Genomic DNA, 22,718 nt, shown 5'->3' on the forward strand with positions numbered 1-22,718 from the left:
AGAATTCAAGTCCTATAAAACATGAACTATAGCTAGAGGAATGCACTTTGCAATGATTCAAATTTCTCAAATATAACAGGAATTAACTTGCTAAGTGAGGCAAACAATGCTTCACACATAGCAGACACAAACATTTAAAATTAATACTGAAGTTGCTCAATTGCAGCAGGTGTTGAATTTCAAAATCTTCTTTGGATAACAAGATTAGCATGCATTGCAGTGCTAAGTGAACACTTGCTCCAATAATTATACTGTAATTACTTGCACTGCTGTACTAATTTTTGAAGTAAATTTCAAAAAAACCTTCATTTCCCTAAACTTGCTGTCTGAATTATACTCAACCTGGGATACGTGATCACCTGTCAGTCCTGGAAGAACTGGGAAGAAAAAGTGTCCATTCTAGAGTCATAGGTTAAACTACTCCATGAAATCTATCCTTTTCTCCTGGATACTTTTTTACTGCTAGATTTTTTTCCTTGAATGAATAAACACATGTATATTGAGCACCAACATGCTAGATGCTGTTTAGGATTTCAGCTAGTGATGGTCAGAGCTTGAATTTAAGCTCTGCTACTTGTTAGTGACAAGTATATGGATGAAGCTATTTTCATATTCTAATGTTCCTCAACTGCAAAATGAGGACTAACTCAAAGGGCTGTGAATATTATGAGATAATATATGCAGTGTACCTGGCCGTAATAATGCCTGTATCACTGAGTTCTCACAACTCTGGGACAAGGTGGTACTACCTCTTGGCAAACGTGTGATCAAAGGAACTGAGAGGTCAGGACCTAGATATTTTCCCCTACAGAACTTCTATTTCCGTTGTATATTATCTTCTAGAAATGGGGAAACTGTCTCTACAAAGTCAAAAAGCTACTAGCTCTGGTGTTTTGGCAGCATGAAGAATCTGAGAGTACTGAAGAGAAACTCAGTGGACAACACTGTAGTTTTACACAGTATAAGCACGTTGTATCATTTGCTTTTGATGGGGAATCCTTTTGATCAGCTGGACCGCCTTTAACTACTTGCTCACTGCCTCCATCATTCCCTATCAGAAGAGTTAATATGTAACAATATCATCAAATGTACACTGGAAAACAGTGTGAGGTAACTCACTGACTAGAATGGCATACTGTTCATTGGTGTTCCTCTTAAAGAGTCCAAGGCTTGGTGCCGAACCAAACATATATACACTTTATTGGAATATATTAAACAAATGAAGTATTTAAAATCTGGCACTCCCAAAACAAAGAGTTCCTCAAAATGCTAACGGACCAGTCTCCTGTATTTTTTGGTTGGTTAACACTCCTTTAGAGAAGCAGTACTCTTTTAACAGATTCTTCCCAATTGTCCTTATTTCTATTTTAGACTCTGTGGCTCCTGAAGTAAAGTTCTACTTCCACCAGCAAAGCAAGTTCCAGACAAAACATTAAGAAACCCGCCAAAACCATGGCTCATGCTGTTCTTCCTGGGATTTCTTGACTTGTGAATGCTCCAGCCAGACCCAGAAGCGGAGGTTGGTGTACCACCACTAGACGGTTAGACCTAAGCAGCAAAATCAGTTTTTTGCCACCCAAGGCAAGCACTGCGCTTCAGCAAGTCTTCCCAACAGTGCAGATACGATTAATGTTAAAGTCACAGGCAGGCTGCCTCCTTTCCTAATGTAGTATCTCTCTGCTAATTGATTCTTTGTATCTTCCAAGTTACTGGCTATCTTAAAGATAAAGAGGAGTAAACCTAGCAAATGGCTACATTTAGTCACATTTATTGAGCGCCTTCCATGCACCAGGTACCTAATATATGTCTGGGATAAGACACAGTCCCTGCAATCTTAATAGATTATGACAGAAATGGGTTGCCTGGACTTGCTGGAGAGGATGGGGATGTCTATCAATCAATCAAGATTTTTGGTTACAAACACTGGCAAAAGGAATTTATTGGCAGGATCAAAGGGAAACCACAGAATCAATGGGAGCCTAGAGAATCAGTTCAGATAACTGGTACCCCAGGGAAGGTCATGTTGGTAGAAACATCACCTCCAACCCCTGCATGATAGCTTGAATTAAGATACAAAACCTAGGGACAGTGTTCAAGCAGGAGAGCTTATGTTAGAGACTCACCCCATGGCACCAGAAACTAGAGATTGTTACACCCAGAATGTCAGAAAAGATAAGAAAAAGGTCACTCCTCCTTTAGAAAGAAATTCAACAACAGACAAAAACGATTCCAATCAACAGGAGGCTGATGGATACACTCAGTATAAACACATCAGGGTAAACCACGTGGGTTAACTTTTCCATTCTGCTATGTATCAGTAAAGAATAGACACCTTAGAAAATTCTTCCTATAGCCTTTGAAACTGATTTTTTATATATTTTTCCCCTTAGTTTTTCAACACTCTTAATTCAGCAGGCTGCTAGGTTAATTTTTACAAGGTGTAGTGTTCATTCAATATTGGAATTTATATTGAGTGATTAAAGTCTGATGTCTTTTTCCAGATCTCCATTTAAAATGTAAGCTAAAGGACAGAGGGAAAAAATAACTTCCCTTATATCATGTAAATTAGCCCTTAAACCTACGGGCGATGATTCATTTTTTAAACTAATGTTGATGAACCAGAAACGTATTATTTCCCCCTCCCAATCTTCACAGCAGAGAATGTTTGTGGAATGAGATGCTTTTAATAACTGAACTTGCCAGCTGACATAAAGGCTAAAATTAACATTTTAAACCATACCTATCACTTTGTAGACGAAGTATACTGCACTCAATTTAGCACAGCTAGCCCCAAACCCTAAGACCTTCCATCCTTCTCCCAAGTCAAAGTCCTTTGCTGTTACTGAGTTTGTGTGGTCACACAACCAACCTTAATAGCTAACATTTTAACAGTACCTTACTATAGTGGTGGACTTGAAGTGACTATTTTACATGTTATTAACTAATTAGATCCTCATAAAACTCCTGAGGTTAGTCATATTATTGTCTCCATTTTTTTTTCAGATGAAGAAATCAAAGTACAGTCAAGTGAGTGTTGCAGCAAACACCTGGACTTGTGAAGATGGGATCTGAGAGGCTCTAGATCAATCCCTTCCATATAAATGCAGGGTAACGCTGGAAACGGACCGGTAAGAACACAAATCCCTGCCTCTTCCATCTTCTGTTCCGTGTGATTAAGGGGCAAGATTTTACACCTGAGATTTGGCCATTTATAAAATTAGAAAAATGCTGTCTACTTCATGAGATAATAGGCTAGTCCTTCTCAAACTTTCTTCTACAGGGTAAACATCGTCCTAGGGTTTCCATTTTTAAGAAATGAGATTTTTTTTCATGTGAGAATTTTTTTTCTGCAATCTTACAAGGTTTTTTAAGAGGTACATGTTAAAAAAAATTCTATGTCTTCCAGCCCGATCTTAAACAATATTATTGTTTCTTAAACAATAAGAGAATATATTCTGTGTAGTGAGTGTCTGGACAATTTACGCTTTTGTGTTTATGCTAACTGCCCAGCAGAGGTCTCAACCAGACAAGCTACAACAACAGTAGCCTGAAAGCATTGTACCACGCCACTCTCAGGCAAACTTTAAAGAGACAACTCATCCTCAGTGGTCCAACCAAGCTTAAAAAGCTGTGGGTGGATAAAATCATGGCATTTGCATCCAAATACTTATCTGGCGTCTCACAATAATATGAAATCCTGACAGCTAAGAGAACTGCCTGAATGTTAAACCTGAGACACAATGTCAGCTCTTTGTTTCAGCTCAATTTCCCCAATTAATGATCTCAAAGCAATAGCTAAGCTGCTCCCTAACTAGCACAGTAGGAAATTTGTTTCTTAATAGTATGTAATTTTAAACAAGTTTATATTATGAAACAAACATGAATATAGAATGCGATGAAAACTTCAAGTAATTTTACAAATGTCTTTACATACATATTTCCCCTAAATGTTGCATCAATAATGTTGTTTACAAATGAGCTTTATTTTATCAATAAGAACAAAGCTGGATTCAGGTCTTCTAACACCTGGTCCAGTGATCAGTCTACTTTTTTACTATCTAATACTAAAATAAAAATTTAGCCATTACTATATAATTATATAACCTTAAAACTTGTAATTTATTCTAAATTTTGTCCTAAGGGAAAAAAAAAACTGAGTTACTTAATACTCTTAACATACTTACTCATAAGTAACGTAAAAATAAGAAAACATGAAGTATAAAGTATACATTTCTCTTTAAATGTATCTCCTACTTCTTAGTATGTGTGAGCAAACCTCATACCTTTTGTTTAGTACTTTTAAATAATAAATACGTAGGCACTTACTTCAGAAACAATTTTATGTGCAAATAATCTATAATGTGCTACCCATACGTCCAATTTTCCACAACCAATTAAGGAGTTTTTAAAAAGAAAACCACACAAAAAATTTTAATAGGTACTGGACTCCTAGAAAAATAAAGCTTATTCTACTAGGAATCTCAACTTAGAAGTGAGTATTCTCCAAAGTAGAAGTGAGTATTCTCCAAAGTAGAAATTATATAGTGCCATTTCAGGAACAGACTATTCCACTCACCCCCAACATCCACAAATGCCTATCATAATAGTTAAAACCAGGTCAAAACGGTCCAACATAATTAGGCTTCAATATATTAGACCATTATGTTCTTCTAAGAAGCTTATAAACCAAAACCAGAATTACTAAAATCAAAAGAAATTACTAGAGGTTAATTATCATACAGACTGTTTGTTAGTTCCTTGCTGTATCCCTTCTAGAAAAGGAATATTTTACTGCAATGAAAATTTTATTTTATATATTACTCGTCATGAATTTGTCATTATCACATAAATGCTGCCTAGTGCCATTAACCAAATGGCATGACCATTTTATGTCTACAATTCACTTCTGTATTTACAAACATAATTTTCATGACTTATAAAAGTGTATCTATCTCTCAGTGAAGGCTTAACACTGAGATGCAATCTAGCATCCATATCTGCTGTTCTGCAGATAGCAATGTAGGAAGGAAGTACTTTAATCCCCTTTCATATGAGTGACCTTATATGGAAAAAAAAAAAATCAATAATTTACAAGTCTCCAAAGGAGATTTCCAGATGCACTTATAGAAATGGTTACAGACAGTAAGAGTTCTAAGAAACATCTTCCATGTCCACATCCTGTTGTAATTTCTGTACCATTCTGTCTTCCAGCTGCTTTCCTTTGCCTTTATTTAAAAAAAAAAAAAAAAAGGAAAGAAATTAAACTCTTGACAAAGAGCTGGGATGTGAACCCTGGCCACCTTGAACCAGGGTCTCTGCTCTTAACACTGTACTACCTACCTCAGAGGGTTACCTAAAAACTTGGATAACAATGGTTCATTCCTATTGTTTTCGGGGTGTCTGTCAGTCCATATCATCTATCTATATGTGAAACAATGCTCCAGGATTTTGCCTGTCTATCTTTTTAAAATTTGGTACAAAAACAACCTAGCTAGGACTTTTGCATAAATCTACCCAATATGTGGTTATAGGATTTGACTTTACTAAGGTTTAGGCATAGCTAAATCTCACCAAAATTTCTCTCCTTTTAACAGATTGTACTTGGCACCAGCTGAGTAAAAAGAGTGGTTTCCTAGCATCTCACAAAAGAAATTATGCACACAAGCAACTGCCCAAGTGAGTGCCTAACTGTAAGTTACATAAGCACAAGGAGGGTTTTTAATACAAAACCGTAGTTCTCAAACTGAAGTATCACTCACCTGGAGAGCTACTAAAGAACAGAGGTCCAAACTCAAGGGGCTTGGACCTCTATGTGTACATACTAAGTCCCCCAAGTAACTCCCACACCAAATGAAGTTTGAGAGCTACTAATATAAAACATTATCCTTTAATCAAAACAGGTATGAGGCAAAATCATCTATTAAATTATTACTCAAATGTTTTGATTAACTTGGATTTTGTGGAAGCTAGGATTTTACGAAGGGAGAAAAGAAACACCATATGCAATAAATCGACTGGAACTGGGAAGCACACTGAATAAATTACTTTTATAAATAGTCATATCATAGATGAGGGAGAACATTTACATGAAAAGATTCAACCTTAAAAAGCTGGTTGGTGCCCAATCACATGGACCACAACAATCCAGATTCTTCACTTCGCTACTTAAGGCAGAGAGCTCCTGCATGATGCAGTACTTACCTGCAAGAGGGGCCCGGATAAGATGGATGTTTTGCTTCACTTCTTTAATGTCCTGAACTTTCTGTAGTTCTTTATTTTTCTTCAACCTAGGATCAAACACATTAAGGCCAAAATTTCAGTTACTAAAACCTCTTTAAAAGACATTAATAATTCCTAGTTTTTAAAACTTGTATTAAGTTAGCCACACAAATGAGCAATGGGAACACAATTCATTTATTGTTCCTAATTAGCTTAAACATGATTCCTGCACTCCCAATTTGTTCATTCACTGTATTCCTAGCACCCAGTCGGGAATAAAACAGGGGTTGAAAAGATATTTGCTCAGTGCATGAAGGGATGTGACTGAAACAAAGAATTAACAAGTCTCAGAGATTACACAGAGTTAAGAATCTCTAATTATTAAAGTGTCTGTGTTCTCTATTTGAGGAGAAAGATTTGTAGTCTCTGTGTTAGTTAATTTTTTAAATCATTCAGTAATTACAAGAGCACAAAACACAAGACATTCAACAAAAAAAGCTAACAGACTAGTTCTCAAGCATTTGGGTCCTTTTTTGTAATATGCTTTAAAAAAAAAAAAATTTTAAAGCCAGAAAGCTGTTGACGCATGCTTTTCTATGACTTTTATGGTGACTAGATCAGAAGCGATGCCCCTTCTAAAGAAACAAACAGTCAATTCCAAGCTGGGGCAGGGAAAATCTCATTAGCCATAAAGCAAGAAAGGACTCAAAGAATGGTGAGGAACTGTCAAAATGACACACAGCCTGCCTAAAGGAATTCTCACTGGCCAACTTGGGGTACTCAGAACATCAAAATAATGACAAAGAATTATAACTCATTGAATACAATAAGAATTAATGAATACACAGATATGATGTGAATAAATGAATAAAAGAATAAAGTTTGGAACTGGGGAAAAAGGAAAATGCTCTTTCTTAGATAAGAAGGTCAACTAATAAACGGTGAAGAAATGCTGAAATCAGAAAAATCACCATTTGGCAACAATCACAGTAGTAAAAGATTCAGGCAGAACTCTAATGGATGCGAAAACCAGTAGGTATCAGTGTGAGGAGTAACAGGCTCTTTGCTGAGTCTCAATGTGTCTCCCTCAAGATATGTACTGATTAAAAAGGGGGAAAAACAGTAACTTTCCAGTGGAGAAAACTGGCAGACACTACTTTAACCAAGCAATGAAAGTTAACATCACCAGTAAGGGACAACAGGTGCCTCTGCTGGGGTGCTTAAGGGGGACACACTTCTATGATGTTCTGGCCAAAGGGACCTGAATCTAATCACGAAGAAAACATCAAACAAAAACCGGGGAACATTCTATGAAATAACTGACCTGTACTCTTCAAACATGCCAATGTCATCTGAGACAAAGGTGAGAAACTGTCTGGATTAAAGGAGCTTGAGGAGATATGACCACTAAATGCAATGCATGATCCAGGATTTTCTGCTGCTATGAAGGACATTTATTGGAACAACAGGTAAATCTAGTAAGGTCTATAGTATTTTATCAGTGTTAATTTTCTGATTTAACTATACTGTGGTTATTAAGAGCATGTTCTTATGCTGTACACCTGAAACCAATGTTGTGTGTCAATTATACCTCAATTTTAAAAACCCAGAGAAAAAGAACATACTATTTTTAGGATATATATATATATATATATATATAAAAGCATACTTAGGAGGAAAAGGCATCATGTCTTCAACTTATTACGCACAGAGTTAAAGTAAATTTGGCAAAATGCTAACAGAATATGCAAGACTTCTTTATACTATCTTGCCAGTTTTTGAAAGTCTGAAGTTACATGAAAATAAAGATATTTAAAAATATTCATACCTGTTCATTATAAATTTAGCCTGGCGTTTCTGTTTGATCTCTTCAACTCTCTTCATTGCATCAACTACAAAAAAATTCATAAACGTTAACAGATTTATGTACATTCAAGCAGGGTGATTCTAACCAACAGGAGCTTTAACAATCACTACTTTACTGTGACTTAGAAGTGGATTAAACTAAACAAAAAACTCACTGCAAAAACAATTCCTATTAAAAAACAATTCCTACTAAAATAGCTGACAAAGGTATGTACCCTTGGCTGATATCACTGCTGACTCTTTCCCACGTTATCATTTCTCTAACTCTTATTTTGTAAAAGCCTTTACTACTACTAAATTTTCCTTGTACTTGAAACCAGTCCAACGCTTTTCAAATTTTATTCTACAGAGAACTTGGATTAATGGCAATGAATCCCATTCTTAGCTTGTCATCTCCGTACATAGACACTACCTTCCTGGTCACAAAAGCCACTTTTTCTTCAAGTGCCTAGGATATGATCTGCACATGATGAATACTGGTAAAATGAACCAGTCAATCACTTTGCCACATTCTTAACCACTAAAATCCAACTGTTTCAGAAAATGTGTAGAGGAGCCTGGGCTATAAGGGAGTTGAGTCCAACTGCTCTAGAATCTGTATCCACACTGTCCAATATAAGATAAATCACATATGTAATTTTAAATTTTCTAGTAGCCACATTTTTTTTAAAAAAGTAAAAAGGAACAGTTTGAAATTAAATTTAAGATACATTTTGTTTAACCCAACATATCCAAAATACTGTCAATTTCAACATGTAATTAATATAAAAAATTATTACTGAGATATTTTATGCTTGTTTTCATACTACGTATTCAAAATCCAGCATGTATTTTATATTTACAGAACACCTCAATTCAGGCTAGTCACATTTTAATTGCTAAGTAGCCCCTGTGGCTAGTGGCTACCATACTAAATAGCAAAATTCCCAATCCAGATTCTTAAAGTGTAGTCTGTGGCTCTGAGTGGGGCAAATGAATGAGACTCTGTGATAATACCTGAACCAATTACTGTCTAAAAGAAACAATAAAATGGAGTACTCAGTAAAATGCACTGAGAGATCAGGGACTGTGTATGCCCTGTTCATCTTTGTATGCTAGAGTCAGTGGTTATTGGTAAAGCATACAACATCTTAGAGAGCACACACTATTTCTCAGGAACAACATAAACATCATGATACCAGCACAGCGGATCTTAGTAACTGAAGAGCCACAGATGACTAAAATATGTACCTCAGTTTCCATATCAAGCTGAATACCCACCAAATAAAAGTAGTTATAGGTAAAAATGGTCTGGAGCTGCTATCTTCAATTAGTAACAAAAAAGAAAACAAAGGCCAAAGTGAAATAAAGCTCAATGGGGTCCAGAAATGCTTTAGGATCTTCCAATAATGTCCCTGCCAAGAGTACCTTTAGGAATCAATTTAATAATCCTATGAAAATTAGCTATGTATGGTATAGATGTTAACCAGACTTATTTTGGTGATCATTTCAACAGTATATACAAATATCAAATCATTGTGCTGTGCACCTGAAACATATATATATCAATTATAATCTCAATTTTAAAAATCCTATTAATCTCTTTAGAAATCCTTGAGTTTGAATCAGTGTTATTTCCTTACTAAATAAACCCAATAAAACCAACTGCTAATCAGAAATTAACTCCTCCTCTAATTACAAAACAGAAGGGAAAGACCTTATTTTTTAAAAAGAGAAAAAAACCAAATAAACAAGCACACCAAGGGGCAGAATACTTAGGCAATTCCCAAATGGGACTCTGATTTTTCCACACAGTTCAGGAAGATAAACAAGGCTTTAGAGGGTGTCAAATGCTACTACAAAGGCCCATAACTTTCCAACTCTTCCTCTGAAGTCTTGTGACTAACTGGTGAAAAGGTGTTGAAAAGTATGCCCTGCCAATAATCCCTTAGAGACCAATAAAGTTGGTAGAATTCTAAGTCTTAGAGACTTCTAGTTAACAAACTACATTACCTCCACACCCAAGACTAGAAATGTCTAAAGGCTGCATAAGCAGGCATGGGGGAAGGAGAAAAGGCAGGGCCAAGGGCCTCAAACACACATAGAGACATAGTGGAATCTGCAAGCTAGCTTAAGGAACTACGTTTTACTACATATGAGACTTTTTCTAAATTAAAGCCTCTGCTTACTTAAATAAGTAAACAAAACAGAGAGATAGGTAGGCAGGTAGGTAAGAATTAAACATTACTGCTTTCAGTTTCAGTAGCCTATAGCTTCACTTTTTACCCAAGTCAAGCACTTAGAAGTTCTCTTAGAAAATCTGTAATTATCACCTTACATGCTGTACTTTTTAACTTTACAGAATCACTAAGTTTTATTAGGTATACAGAAAACAATATTTATATCCCTAAACCAAATTATCTAAACTTGTAAAGTGTGTTAGGTTTTTGTATATTTTAACTATGCCACACTCATCCCCCAAAAGTATTCCACACCTCTATTTTTTTCCCCAGATATTTGAATGTTTTTATATTTCTGTGTAGGCACTTCAAATAATATCAAATTTAATAATTATGTCATTTCTATAATGGATACATCAGCCAATTCTGAAAAGGATTTGGGATAGCTTATTAAAAAACCCCACAAATACAACTGAGCCATTAAAATAAGGATAAAAGTATAAAAGCTAACTGATTAAAAGACGAAATTTAATATTTAAACAACCAACTGATATTAAAGTTATGGTAATATCCCAAACCAGTGTCTCCTGAAAATTCCTGGTAGTCCTTGTGACTTACTGGTTTTATTCCATAGCTCTCGCTGGTATCTGACAGGTTCATTTCTACGTTTTTCAAATTCAAATGAATTATCCTGTAAGAAGAGGAGAAATACGGTTTTAAGAGAGGTAGAAAGGAAGCATGTCTTAAAACTTTTTCTCCTTTTCACAAAAGTTCTAAGTGTTTCAAGCTACGGGCACATATTAAGATTTCCCCCGGGGAGATCCCAGAGCATACAAGTTTTCAAACTTTTTCTCCTTTAAACACCACGATGTACAAGACAGCCCTATTGAAAATGTCTCTCTATGTATGAGTGATTCTCAAAGGGAGGGGAGGGGAGAGGATCACCCCCATCCCTCAGAGGGGCCTATAACAATCACGGGGATTATAAACAAACTAAAAAAGCTTCCCTACTTTCCTGTTCCTAGATGAGACTCACAGCCAGAGAACTTTATATTAGATTCAACCATATGAAATTGCCTTTTCCCATAGATCAAAAAGAGTCAAACACTGAGAACTGCATATGGTTCAACAAAAATACCTAGCATGTTTATATATTTCAATACCTATAAACCTTTGTGTTACAGCACAGAGTTGAAACTACATATCTTCAAATAATGTGGTACTACTCTGCATGACGTAAGCTTCACCCTGAAATTCTTTAGTCCCCTCCAAATGTAGTTGGTATTTTGACAATTAACAATCCTATTTATCTCAAAACATGCAAAATAATTTTGGAAAAACTACAGATATTTCTTAGTTTTCAAATCTATCAGACTCAGGCATATGGAACAGCACTAACTCTGCACTTGGCTATTTCATTTATATACACATGCCTCTGTTCAGATCACAGTAACCTCAGCCATGACAAGGTAACTGGTCACCAGCAAATGACTATGACCCGGCATCCTTTCTTCACTCATACAGTTGCCACCTGTATTTGAGACGCTACATATCTATTTGTCCATAGTGAAAATTACTTTTGTGACAATTATGATTTGGCCTTAACATGTTGTCAAAAAATATTCTTTATGTTCACTGAAGAACCTCAGGTGTCGAGACAGACAGCAAAGGGCTTTGTAGCCACTACTTAGATACTGCCTTTAAGGAGTGGCGAGGTGGGAAAGAGTCATGGGTTTGGGGGAAGAGGAAGTCTGGCGGGAGGGGACAGTTGAAAGCTCTCCCTCCCTCAAAGGTAGCCTGTGCAGCAGCTGCCCCTCATCCCTTTTTAAGGCTCGAGTGCAGATAAGCTTCACCAGGTCCTCACACCAACTCAGTTAACAGCAATTATGATGGTGGGGGCTCGCCTCATGGAACTCCCTCACCCCTGATTCCTCACTATTCCTCCTTACACTGCCATTATGAACTAAGCTCTCTGCTCTCAGACACAGAGTCCTGCTAAAGAAATCAAGAAACTGATAAATGAGTCCATTACAAACCTCATCTGAGCCCTCACTGCTAGTCAAAAACCTTTTAATCTCTTAACCTCCTTTCAAAATCCCTAAGTAGCAATTTCCAACTTCAATCCATCTAAATAATTCTCCCCTTGTTGCAAGAGCTAAAAATACTTTTTCGAGAATAAGAAAAATCACTTCTACAAACTAGATTAGGAATTTTTTTCCTTTTCAGAATTCTACAGATTTATGGTTTTGGGGATCATGTGAGAATGAGATTACCAAACCCAAATGCAAATAAGTCACTCATTAACCGTCCTATAGGAAGCCTTGTTAGAGTTAATTAAATCTCATCTCCCACCCAAAACTTAAAATCTGGAAACTGTAAAAACTACACTGAGAGCTAACCGTACTCACCACTGTGAGCTCTTTACCAGCTGCTTTCCGGAATGCTTTAGTCCACCTGACCTTGCGAGGATTGCGCTTCTTTTTGAAGTTTTTATGACATTTGGATTTACAGAATCTGAACACCTACAAGAAAAGTGTTAAAATAGTGAAAAGTCAATATTAAAAAATTTTATACCATAGGATGTTATCCTACCAGACAAAATATACTATAAGGTCTGAGAAATAACAATGGTTCTCACTCACAACTGCTTCTACTTACTCACAACACCATTTAGAAATGTGTGAGAAATATCACATAAAATGAAAATTGGACTATTTTTTGACTAATAAACATCATCACAACTAAAGATTGAGGGCCCCAAAAATATGGTTAAAAACAACCATTTCTATAGAATAACAGTAAAACCTTACAAATGATCTTGAATTAAGGGAACAGTTTTAAGGAAAGTCATTTATTTAAATCTCTTTGCAATTCAGAATAATTCTCAAAATTCACTTCCTAAATACCTCAAAGGGGGGAGGGGGTTAAAAGTTTCAAACAACCACCCTGAAACTTCCTTTGGTTCTTTCCACCGTTGCAAAAAATGATTTCAAAAAAGCAACTAAAACTGGCTATAGATTTGTTTTCTAAAGTATTTATTCGGAGATCTACTAGGAAGATTCTTCACTACTTTAATTCTTCACTTTCATCCCAAAAGATGTGATCCTTTAATAGTGTTTACAATTTAATGATGATTCAACATGCTCCTGAAATGGCTTATTGGGAATCATTTTATAAGTCTAAAATGCATCATTTTGTTACTCTGTCTTAGAACACATTGAAATTTGTGTGTATTACTAGAGGAAATCCGAAGAGAAAAAGTAATTGAGTTTGTAGATCTTGGCAAAGAAAATTAAGTTGAATTATCATACCTAGAATATGTGACCCATTAAAAAAAAAGGTCAAAATAAGGTATCACCATTTCAAGCTAACATACACACACACACACGCATATATCACAAACCAAAATACTTTTCATTTTATATACACTTTGTTCTATGGAGACCTTCAAATAGGTCACTAAACACACTAGGACATAGTTTTCTTAGAAATGGTCAATACTAGATCAATCTGATCTAAGCCCTGACCTCATGGAGAGCCCTCTCCTGGGAGACCTGAGTAAAAGCACGTCTACATCCTTGAATTAATTTCAAACCAACCAGAAAGTAGAACTATTGTAGTCTTCTGGAATAACTCACTATAAAATCATTATTGGTAAAATTTCTTTGAGTATTTTCAGCCAAAGTACTATTACCTTTTTTAAGTAAAAGCCTTCAATGTTTAATACCTACTAGATAACTCCTAAACAAATCCCCATTTCTGAGATAGACCGAATGAGAGGCCTGAACTTGTCCCAGGTCTCCTCGGTTCCAAAGAGAGCCAATGGGAAGTTACAGGCAAGCCTACTTGAACTCCATATCTAACAGACGTCACCTGAAAAGCACAATGAATTATCTGAAGAGACTGGAGTCACTGAGATGGGATGGGGATTCAACAGCCAAGTAAGGAGCAGCTACTATGTGCTGGATGTTGTACTAGATGCAAGAAATACAAGAACAATTAAAACATGACGCCCTACCTTGAGAAGCTTAGTCTAGCAATGTGGTAAAATCTCATCCTGCAAACAAGAGAGATAAAGAACGGACTAGGATATAAACAATGGGATATAGCTATACACAATAGTCAAGTATAAAGTAATATGCAAGTACACATTAAGGAAGTGGTTAAATCTATGGTGGGGTAGGTGGTAAACGATTGTGTGTGAGACAGAGCTTCATAGACTCAAATTTCCCTTTTAATCTAGTCCTCTGGCATCATCCTCAGTCTTCAACATGCACACAAATGATCCACGTGAGCCTCAAAGTTCTTCAGCACCTTCTTATGCCACTAATTCAACAAACATTTACCAAGCACACCTTAAGAGTATGTATATTGGTCCTGTTTGCAAACTATGAAGATATGGAGCAGTAATACACTAATTCTACTCTTAAGCAACTAGCTGAGAGGCATAAGAGGGGAGGTTTCTATGAAAGATGGTCCCAAAAGCTAAGAGCATAAATGCAGAAAGCCTAGTTAGGAGGCTACAAAAGTGACAAGTGCCTAACCTGGAACGAGGGCAGGTGCGCAGAAAGAAAGCTAAGACGCCACGCTCCTTCGCAAAGGCAGAATGGACAGAACCTACAGCTAGGTATAAACGGTGAAAGATTCAAAGGTGACTCGCAGTTTCTAGCAGAACTGTCTAGGTGGATGACAGCATTAACTCAGAGAGCAAAAAGATCTGAGGTCATAAGGAACACTCTTTCAGCAGGCTCACCGTTAGGTACAAACAGGACTTCCCTGTCAAGCAGAAAACTCAGACCTGGAACTAAGGAGATGAAGGTTTCGGAATCATCAGCAAAGAAAAAAATGAGGTACCTGTTCTTCATTAGTGCTTCAGGGCCTCTACTTCTTACTTCCCCAATCAACTCTGTTCTGGATACACTGGTCTTCCCTACAGCAAGCTAGCTCCCAGCTAATTCAACACTATCCTTGCTAGCAATATAGACTTCCTCATCAACTTGAACTTCCACTGTGTCTGCCAGATCAACATCCAGCTCTAGATAGCTCCCACCATCCTTTCTAATTCCCATACCCAGCTGACAAACACTGATGGACAAAAATCATAGTCACGATGACCAAATCATCCACAAAGCCATAATGCCCACTGTGAATTACACCCCAACCTGACAATCATTTCATTCATTGCTACAAATTCTTTGTCATGTTCCTGAGAGCAGGAATTAAAAATCTTTTACATGCTCTTTCAAGTTTCCAAACATAGCTTTGGTCCCACACTTTGGCAAGACCCCTTACTCCTAATTTAGTGAGGTCAATATCTTTCATGTAGAATACAGATATAAGGTGATGAAGTAGGAACTGTAGTGCTTTAGTATGTCAAAATCAACTCACTGAATAAAGATTCCTAGCTCCTCTTCCTCTCTACCCAGAGATTCCAATTCAATAGATCTGGTGGAAACCAGGAATCAGTATTTTCTACAAGTGTCCAGTGATTCAGAAGCAAATACAAGAGAGGTCAAATCCTGAGAAACAATGTGTTAAACAGAGGAATGAGATCCATTCCGGTATGAAAGGCAAATTCATGTATCATTTATAAAGTCTTTCACAAAGAGGCCTTATACAGACGGTCCCCAACTTATGATTGTTCGACTTCATGTTGATGAAAAAGTGATACACATTCAGTGGAAACCGTACTTCAAATTTCGATCTTTCCCCGCTAGCAATGCGGTACAACTCTCTCTGATGCTGGGCAGTGGCAGCGAACCAAAGCTCCCAGTCAGCCATCAGGTCACCAGGGTGAACAACCCAATACACTTACAATCATTCTGTTTCTCTATTTCAGTAGAGTATTTAATAAATTACATGAGATATTCAATACTTTATTATAAAATAGGCTTTGTGTTAGATGATTTTGCCCAACTATACGCTAACGTTCAGTGTTCTGAGCACGTTTAAGGAAGGCTACGCTATATATGATATTCAGTAGGTTAGGTTTTGCATCTTCGCTTACAATAGGTTTATCCTGAAGCAACCATCGAAAGTCGAGGAAAATCTGTATCTTTATGTTTATAGCTTATGCTTACAAAGGCACCTTTTTTATATAGACTTATACTTGTATTTATAGCCTTACCCCAACCCAAGCCTCTATCACCATCTGCTATCCGTCACTTCCTTAAACAGAGAAGTAACTGCTCCCCTCTGTGCCTTTGCTCAAACTGTTCGTTTTCCTTTCACCTAGACTGCCTTCTCCTCACGTTCTTAAGCGAAACGCAAGATCCAGGATAAATGTCACTTCCTTCCTGTGCCTTTCTACAGACGACCCTCTCCAAAACACCTCCAACAGCTTCATAATACGTAACTGTACTATTAAGCCATATGCAACATTTCTATCAACCTCTACAGACTACAGCCGACCCCAAGTCTTATTCATCTGTACAGACGCGGGCCTCAGCAATGATGCCTGACCCGGCATGCGTTCAACGAAGTTTACCAAACTGAAGAACGTGGCCCATGTGCAAAAGTGGGCAAACAGACTCCCAGCCTCCCCGTCGGCGCTGGCTGGAATCGCTCCTCAACCTCATCGCAGCCAGCCTCGCCCAAGGGCGGCCTAGTGACCAGCTCCGGTCGCGACGCCGGCAGGAGAAGCTTCCCCAAGCGGGAGGTCGAGGTCGGAGTCGTTAGCAAAACCAGCCCCAGGTGCCGAAATCCTAGACCAAACGCCACGCAGGCGCAGAGCAACCCCGCGCCGAGCGGGCGCGGCCTCAGCCCGGCGGGAGCGCAGCGGACCATCTCACCTTGCAATCGTTGCGAACGAACATCATGCCGTGGCCTGGGTAAATGGGCCCCGAACAGAAGTAACACTTCTCAATCCGCATGTTGAACGCTCGTGGGGACGCCCCGGCCAACCGCCGCACTTAAGAAGAAGTGACGTAGCCCCGCCACGGGAAGTAATTCTCTTTCTAGTTCTCCCCCCGGAAAAGGCGGTGTTCCTTCGCTCTTTCGGGCCCCTGGAAAGCTAGCCGGACGTGACGGCGCCACCCCGCGGGCGCGCCGGCAAAAGCGCTGCCGTTTGGCGCAGGCGCAGAGTGCGGCCGCCCTCTGGTGAAGTGCGAGGTTCTAACGCAGACTTCTGAACTGGCTGTCCGAGCCCCTGGTTTTCCTCCCTACCGTGTCGTATAACGTCAGCATTTACTCACGTCTTGTAGATCTTGTTTCTGGTTTGTGCTTTTCCCCAGACGGCTCTCCACACGTGGCTCGTCTCGAGGAACTCATTTCTCCGCCTCCCGAGCCCCGCCCGTGATTCCGGTCCCAAGCCGACTTGCCTGATGTCCGCGGCGGGAACCTGCTGCCCCGCGCTGCAGCCGAAGCAGCTGAGCCTCAGGCTCGGAGGACTTAACCGGCAGTGTTTTAAAGACTTGTAGTGGTGTTCGCCACCTTTACTCCCCCACCCCCGCGCTATTTAATTAATATACATATGTGGTTAAAAAAAAAATTTTTTTTTTTTCACGGGAAACTAAGGTTCTCTCCCCAGACCTCCAGTCCTCCTCTCCAGTAGCAGTCACTTCCTTTTATTACCTACCAGAGGTTTTCTGTGCATAGACAAGCATTTGTGTGTACGTGTCTCCACTCCCTCTTCTTGGTAACACTGAAGAGCATCCTGTTCACCCTTTTCTGCATCTTGCTGTCATCTGCCTCCCCTCAATGGGATGTGAGCTCCATGAGGGCAGGGATTTTTGTCGTTTTGTTTACAGCTATACTCCCAGTACCTAGAACAGTTCCTGGCACGTAATTAAGCATCCAATACACATTTTATTATCAGTGAATACTTCCCATTCTCTTCCATAGTTACATAAACGCAATTGTAGGAGGGTATCATCTTAATCGGTCGCCTGTGGATGGACATTTGTTTCGTATCTTGTCTCCTATCTTCAGGAGATAATAAGCATCCTCACTAATAATAAGCATCCTTACTAATTTTTTTTTTTCAAAAGAGAGTTTATTGGTATAGAGTTGCTGGGCCTATAACACTTTTAAAATTTGGTAGATAATACTAAATGCTTTCCGAAAGGTTTTACCAATTAACACTCAACAAGAACAAATAAGATGCCTATTTCACGACGTCTTTGTCGAAGGTGATCTTTGCCAATCTGAGATTAAAAAATTTTTTTTTATTATTATTTTAACTGGCATTTATTTTATTATGAATGGAGTTAGGAATCTTTACGAATGTTTGAAATCTATTTTTTTCTGTGAATTGCCTGTTTATGTCCTTCACGCAGTTTTCTACTGTTGTTGATTTTTAACAGCATTTTACATATTAAGAAAGTTAGAGCTTTGCTCTAACTTTCAGAAATTGTTTCCCAATTTATCAGTATTTTAAATATTGCTTATAGCATTTCTCTGTGCAGGAATGTCTTATTTGTATGTATCCAAATTAATCTTTACTTCTGTGGTTTTGGATTTGGTGTTTTGCTTGAAACTGCATTTCCCTCTTCAAAATTGTTTTTCAAAGATTTTTCTCTATTATTTTTATAGTATCATTTTTCACATTTGAATTTTCAACTAATCTGGAATTTGCTTAAGTATAAATAATAACATAGGATTCCAGTGCGTTTTTTTTTTCCCCCCCAGTACCATAGGTTGAATAAGGGCATTGCTTCCTCCACTAATTCAAAGTATCACTTTTCCATGGGTCTATCTACTTTGTTCAACTGATTTATCTATTTATGTGCCAGTTCCAAAATGTTTAAATTATTGTAATTTTTTAAATAACTGGGTTTACCAGCAGTCCTCCTCTTCCTTCCTTGGCCTTCTTATTCCTTGTTTCTCTAGCTATTCCTTAAAGTTTTTTTTTTTTCTTTTTTAACTTTAGAATCAGTTTGTCTAGTTATAATCTGTGAATACATGTGTTTTCCTTTTATCTGATACTTGCATTTATTTTTCTTTGCTAATCACTTGACATGCAATTCCAGAACAATATTAATAACAAAGGCACACACATCAGAAATTTTAGTAATAAACATTTGCCCAACACTTCATTGGCAACCAAGATACTGAAAATTATTTTACTTTTGTTTGATCTTCTCCCTCTCTCATCCCCCTCAATAATTATAGAAGAGCCTCATCAGTCTTCCCAAGCTCTTTACACAGTTCCTTCCCAACTCTCTCAGTTTTATCCCTTTACTTCAAAAAGAAATTTCCTGTCTTTCTCACCAACGTGATAACCCAGCTTCACTTCTTACCTTCAGTGTCAGGGGCCCTATCCCTTATCTGTGTTCTTAATCCCACACCTTAAGGCTTCATTTGAGACTCTGTTCCCTTCAGCCTATGAGCATACTCAGTGCTTCGCTCTAGGTTGAATAGGTGAGTAGCCAGTCTTAGAAAATGTTTTTCTTTCCAATTATTATAATGGAATACAGAAGAAGGGGTTAACAACAACAACAAACATGTATTTCACGTCCAACAGACTGAACTGAAATCTTGGAAATACTATTCCTTTTTGTTTAGCTTGCTTGAAACTTAATGATTCCTGAATCTGAAGGTGTATGTCTGTCATCATTACTGAAAAATTCTCAGCTATTTTCTTTTCATATATTTCCTCTTCCTCTATGTTCTCCCATTTCTCCTTCTAGAGTTCCTATTAGACATAAGTTGGAGCCTTAATCTTTCCTCTCTCTCTCTTAACCTCCCTCATACCTTATCCCTGTCTGCTGAATTCTGTATAATTTCCTCCAGTCTATCTTCTAGTTCACCAATTTTCTCTTCAACTGTCAAACTTGCCACTTAACTTCTGACCATTACATTCTGAATATCAATGGCCACATTTTTCCATATATGGAAGTCTTTTTCTAAAATTCAAACCAGTCTTGTATCTTTAATAAAGTCTTCTTCTCCCAGATGTTTCCATTCCTTTTATGTTTGTAAGTATGTTAAACATCTTTACTTTATGGTCTCCATCCGATAAGTATATTATTTGAAGTTCTTAAGTGCCATATTGCTGAATTTTGGTTCACTGGCCCTTGCTCATGTTTGGGGCTGAAGGGGGTGAGGAAGGAATGGGTTTTCATTTTAAATAGTGAGCTCACTCTTAGTAGGGTATTTTCTGTAAAAATCCTGTAAGTTCTGGGTGAATATGTTTTCTCTGAAGAGATTCTACTTTGCTTCTCCCAAGAAATCCAGAGGTATTACCAACCACAAATCACTTTATGTTAGTTTATGTACATTTTTTGGCTTAGACATTCCCAGGAAAAAAAAGGGGGCTAATGTAAACTTGAACCTCAAACCTGTGTAAAAGCATACTTATGGTTATAAATGCTCAGGGAAGATTAAGACATAGACCAGGCCCTGGCTTTGTGTGTGTTTGGAGGTAGGGGCCCTCCATCCCAGTGTCCTACCTCCAACAGATCCAAGGCTTTCTCCCATGATGGCATGTAGCCATTAAAACCAAGCACCTAGATTACTGATACTGGCAAAAACCAAACCAAAAGCAAACCACACTCAGTATCAGTTTGTTGTAAGTTCCCTCTGTTGCTGCCATTGTTGTTGCTGCTGTTGTTGTCTGTTTTGTGGAAAAAGAGGGATGGTCTCAAGGTATTTCCCTTACTTTCTTAAGAGATCAACAGTTCATTTAAAAAAATGTTCATTATATTTTATCCAGCATTATCAAGTGTTTTATATTGGGAGAGTCTTCCAGTTCTATACTCACCCATATTGCCAAAAATAGAAGACCTGGAAATACCATATAGAGTTTTCCAGCTTATAAAAAGCCAAGCAAAACATTCTTTAGTGTGCAAAAATAAACAAATGGGACCTAATCAAACTTACAGGCTTTTGCACAGCAAAGGAAACCATAAACAAAATGAAAAGACAACCTACAGGATGGGAGAAAATATTTGTAAATGATGTGACCAACAAGGGATTAATTTCTAAAATATACAGACAGCTCCTACAACTCAATATCAAAAAACCCAAACAACCCAATCCAAAAATGGGCAGAAGATCAGAAGAGACATTTACCTAAAGAAGACATACAGATGGCCAACAGGCACATAAAAAGATGCTCAACATCACTAATTATTAGAGAAATGCAAATCAGAACTACAATGAGGTATCACCTCACACCAGTCAGAATGGCCATCATCAAAAAGTCTACAAATAACAAATGCCGGAGAGGGTGTGGAGAAAAAAATAACCCTCCTACACTGTTGGTAGGAATGTAAATTAGTGCAGCCACTATGGAGAACAGTATGGAAGTTCCTTTAAAAGCTAAAAATAGAGCTACCATACGACCCAGCAATCCCACTCCTGGGCATGTATCCAGAAAAGGCAAAAACTCTAATTCGAAAAGATACTTGCACTCCACTGTTCATTGCAGCACTATTTACAATAGCCAAGACATGGAAGCAACCTAAGTCTCCACTGACAGATAAATGGGTAAAGAAGATGTGGTAATATATATACAATAGAATATTACTCAGCCATAAAAAAGAAAGAAATAATGCCATTTGCAGCAACATGGATGGACCTAGAGATTATCATACTAAGGGAAGTAAGCCAGGCAGACAAAGACAGATACTATATGACTTAAATATGGAGTCTAAAAAATAACACAAATGAACTTATTTGTAAAACAGAAACAGACTCACAGACATAGAAAACAAACTTATGGTTACCAAAGGGGAAAGGAGGAAGGAGGAATAAATTAGGAGTATGTGATTAACAGATACACACTACTATATATAAAATAAACAACGAGGACCTACTATATAGCACAGGGAACTATATTCCATATCTTGTAATAACCTATAATGGAAGAGAATCTGAAAAAGAATATACATATGTATATTGTATATATATACATATATAATGTATGCATAACGTTAGCAAAGAATTACCTTGCTAACACATATTGTAAATCAACTACAGTTCAATTAAAAAAAAAAAAAAAACTCCGTATTGGGAATTCCCTGGCGGTCCAGTGGTTAGAACTCCATGCCTCCACTGTGGGGGGCATGGGTTCGATCCCTGGTCAGGGAACTGAGATCCTGCATGCTACGTGGAGCGGTCAAAACAAAAAGTCCTCGTTGAACATTTCTTCAATAGATTGTTAGCTATCTTGACATCAACTTCAAAACATCAGAATATACTTCTCAGATTTCCTAATTTTTCATAATAAACCAATATGGATTTATTATATGAGAGCATTTCTAAACATTTTTGAAGCGGTTACTTTCAAATTCTATTCCTGTCTTTGAACATTAATAGTGACTCCTGTTTTGAAAACTCTTTCACTTGACCCTGCTGCATCTCAAGTCCTTTATTCAGTCCACCAATAACCATTTGAGTACCTACTGTGTACTAGGCCTTTTCCAGGTAGTGGCAACACAATTTTGAAGAAAACTTCCCAAGCCCCTGTCCTCATGGAGCTTATATCTTAGTGGATGGAGACAAACATACAAATATATTGAGTGGTGATAA

At 37.7% G+C, this 22,718-nt stretch overlaps 1 protein-coding gene across 1 annotated transcript; it reads right to left on the minus strand.

Annotated features, from left to right (window-relative positions):
- Positions 1-1,907: 1,907 nt before the first annotated feature.
- On the minus strand, positions 1,908-17,190 carry RSL24D1 (ribosomal L24 domain containing 1). The gene is made up of 6 exons (XM_068551785.1): positions 17,036-17,190; positions 12,653-12,766; positions 10,863-10,935; positions 8,048-8,111; positions 6,202-6,287; positions 1,908-5,225 (listed from the first exon to the last, which is right to left on the minus strand). Exons 1-6 carry the CDS (start codon positions 17,114-17,116, stop codon positions 5,152-5,154), a joined length of 492 nt encoding a protein of 163 aa, XP_068407886.1. The 5' UTR covers positions 17,117-17,190; the 3' UTR covers positions 1,908-5,151.
- Positions 17,191-22,718: the final 5,528 nt, after the last annotated feature.

This window comes from Eschrichtius robustus, chromosome 1, assembly GCF_028021215.1.
Source record: "Eschrichtius robustus isolate mEscRob2 chromosome 1, mEscRob2.pri, whole genome shotgun sequence".
In the NCBI taxonomy this organism is placed as follows: Eukaryota; Metazoa; Chordata; class Mammalia; order Artiodactyla; family Eschrichtiidae; genus Eschrichtius; species Eschrichtius robustus.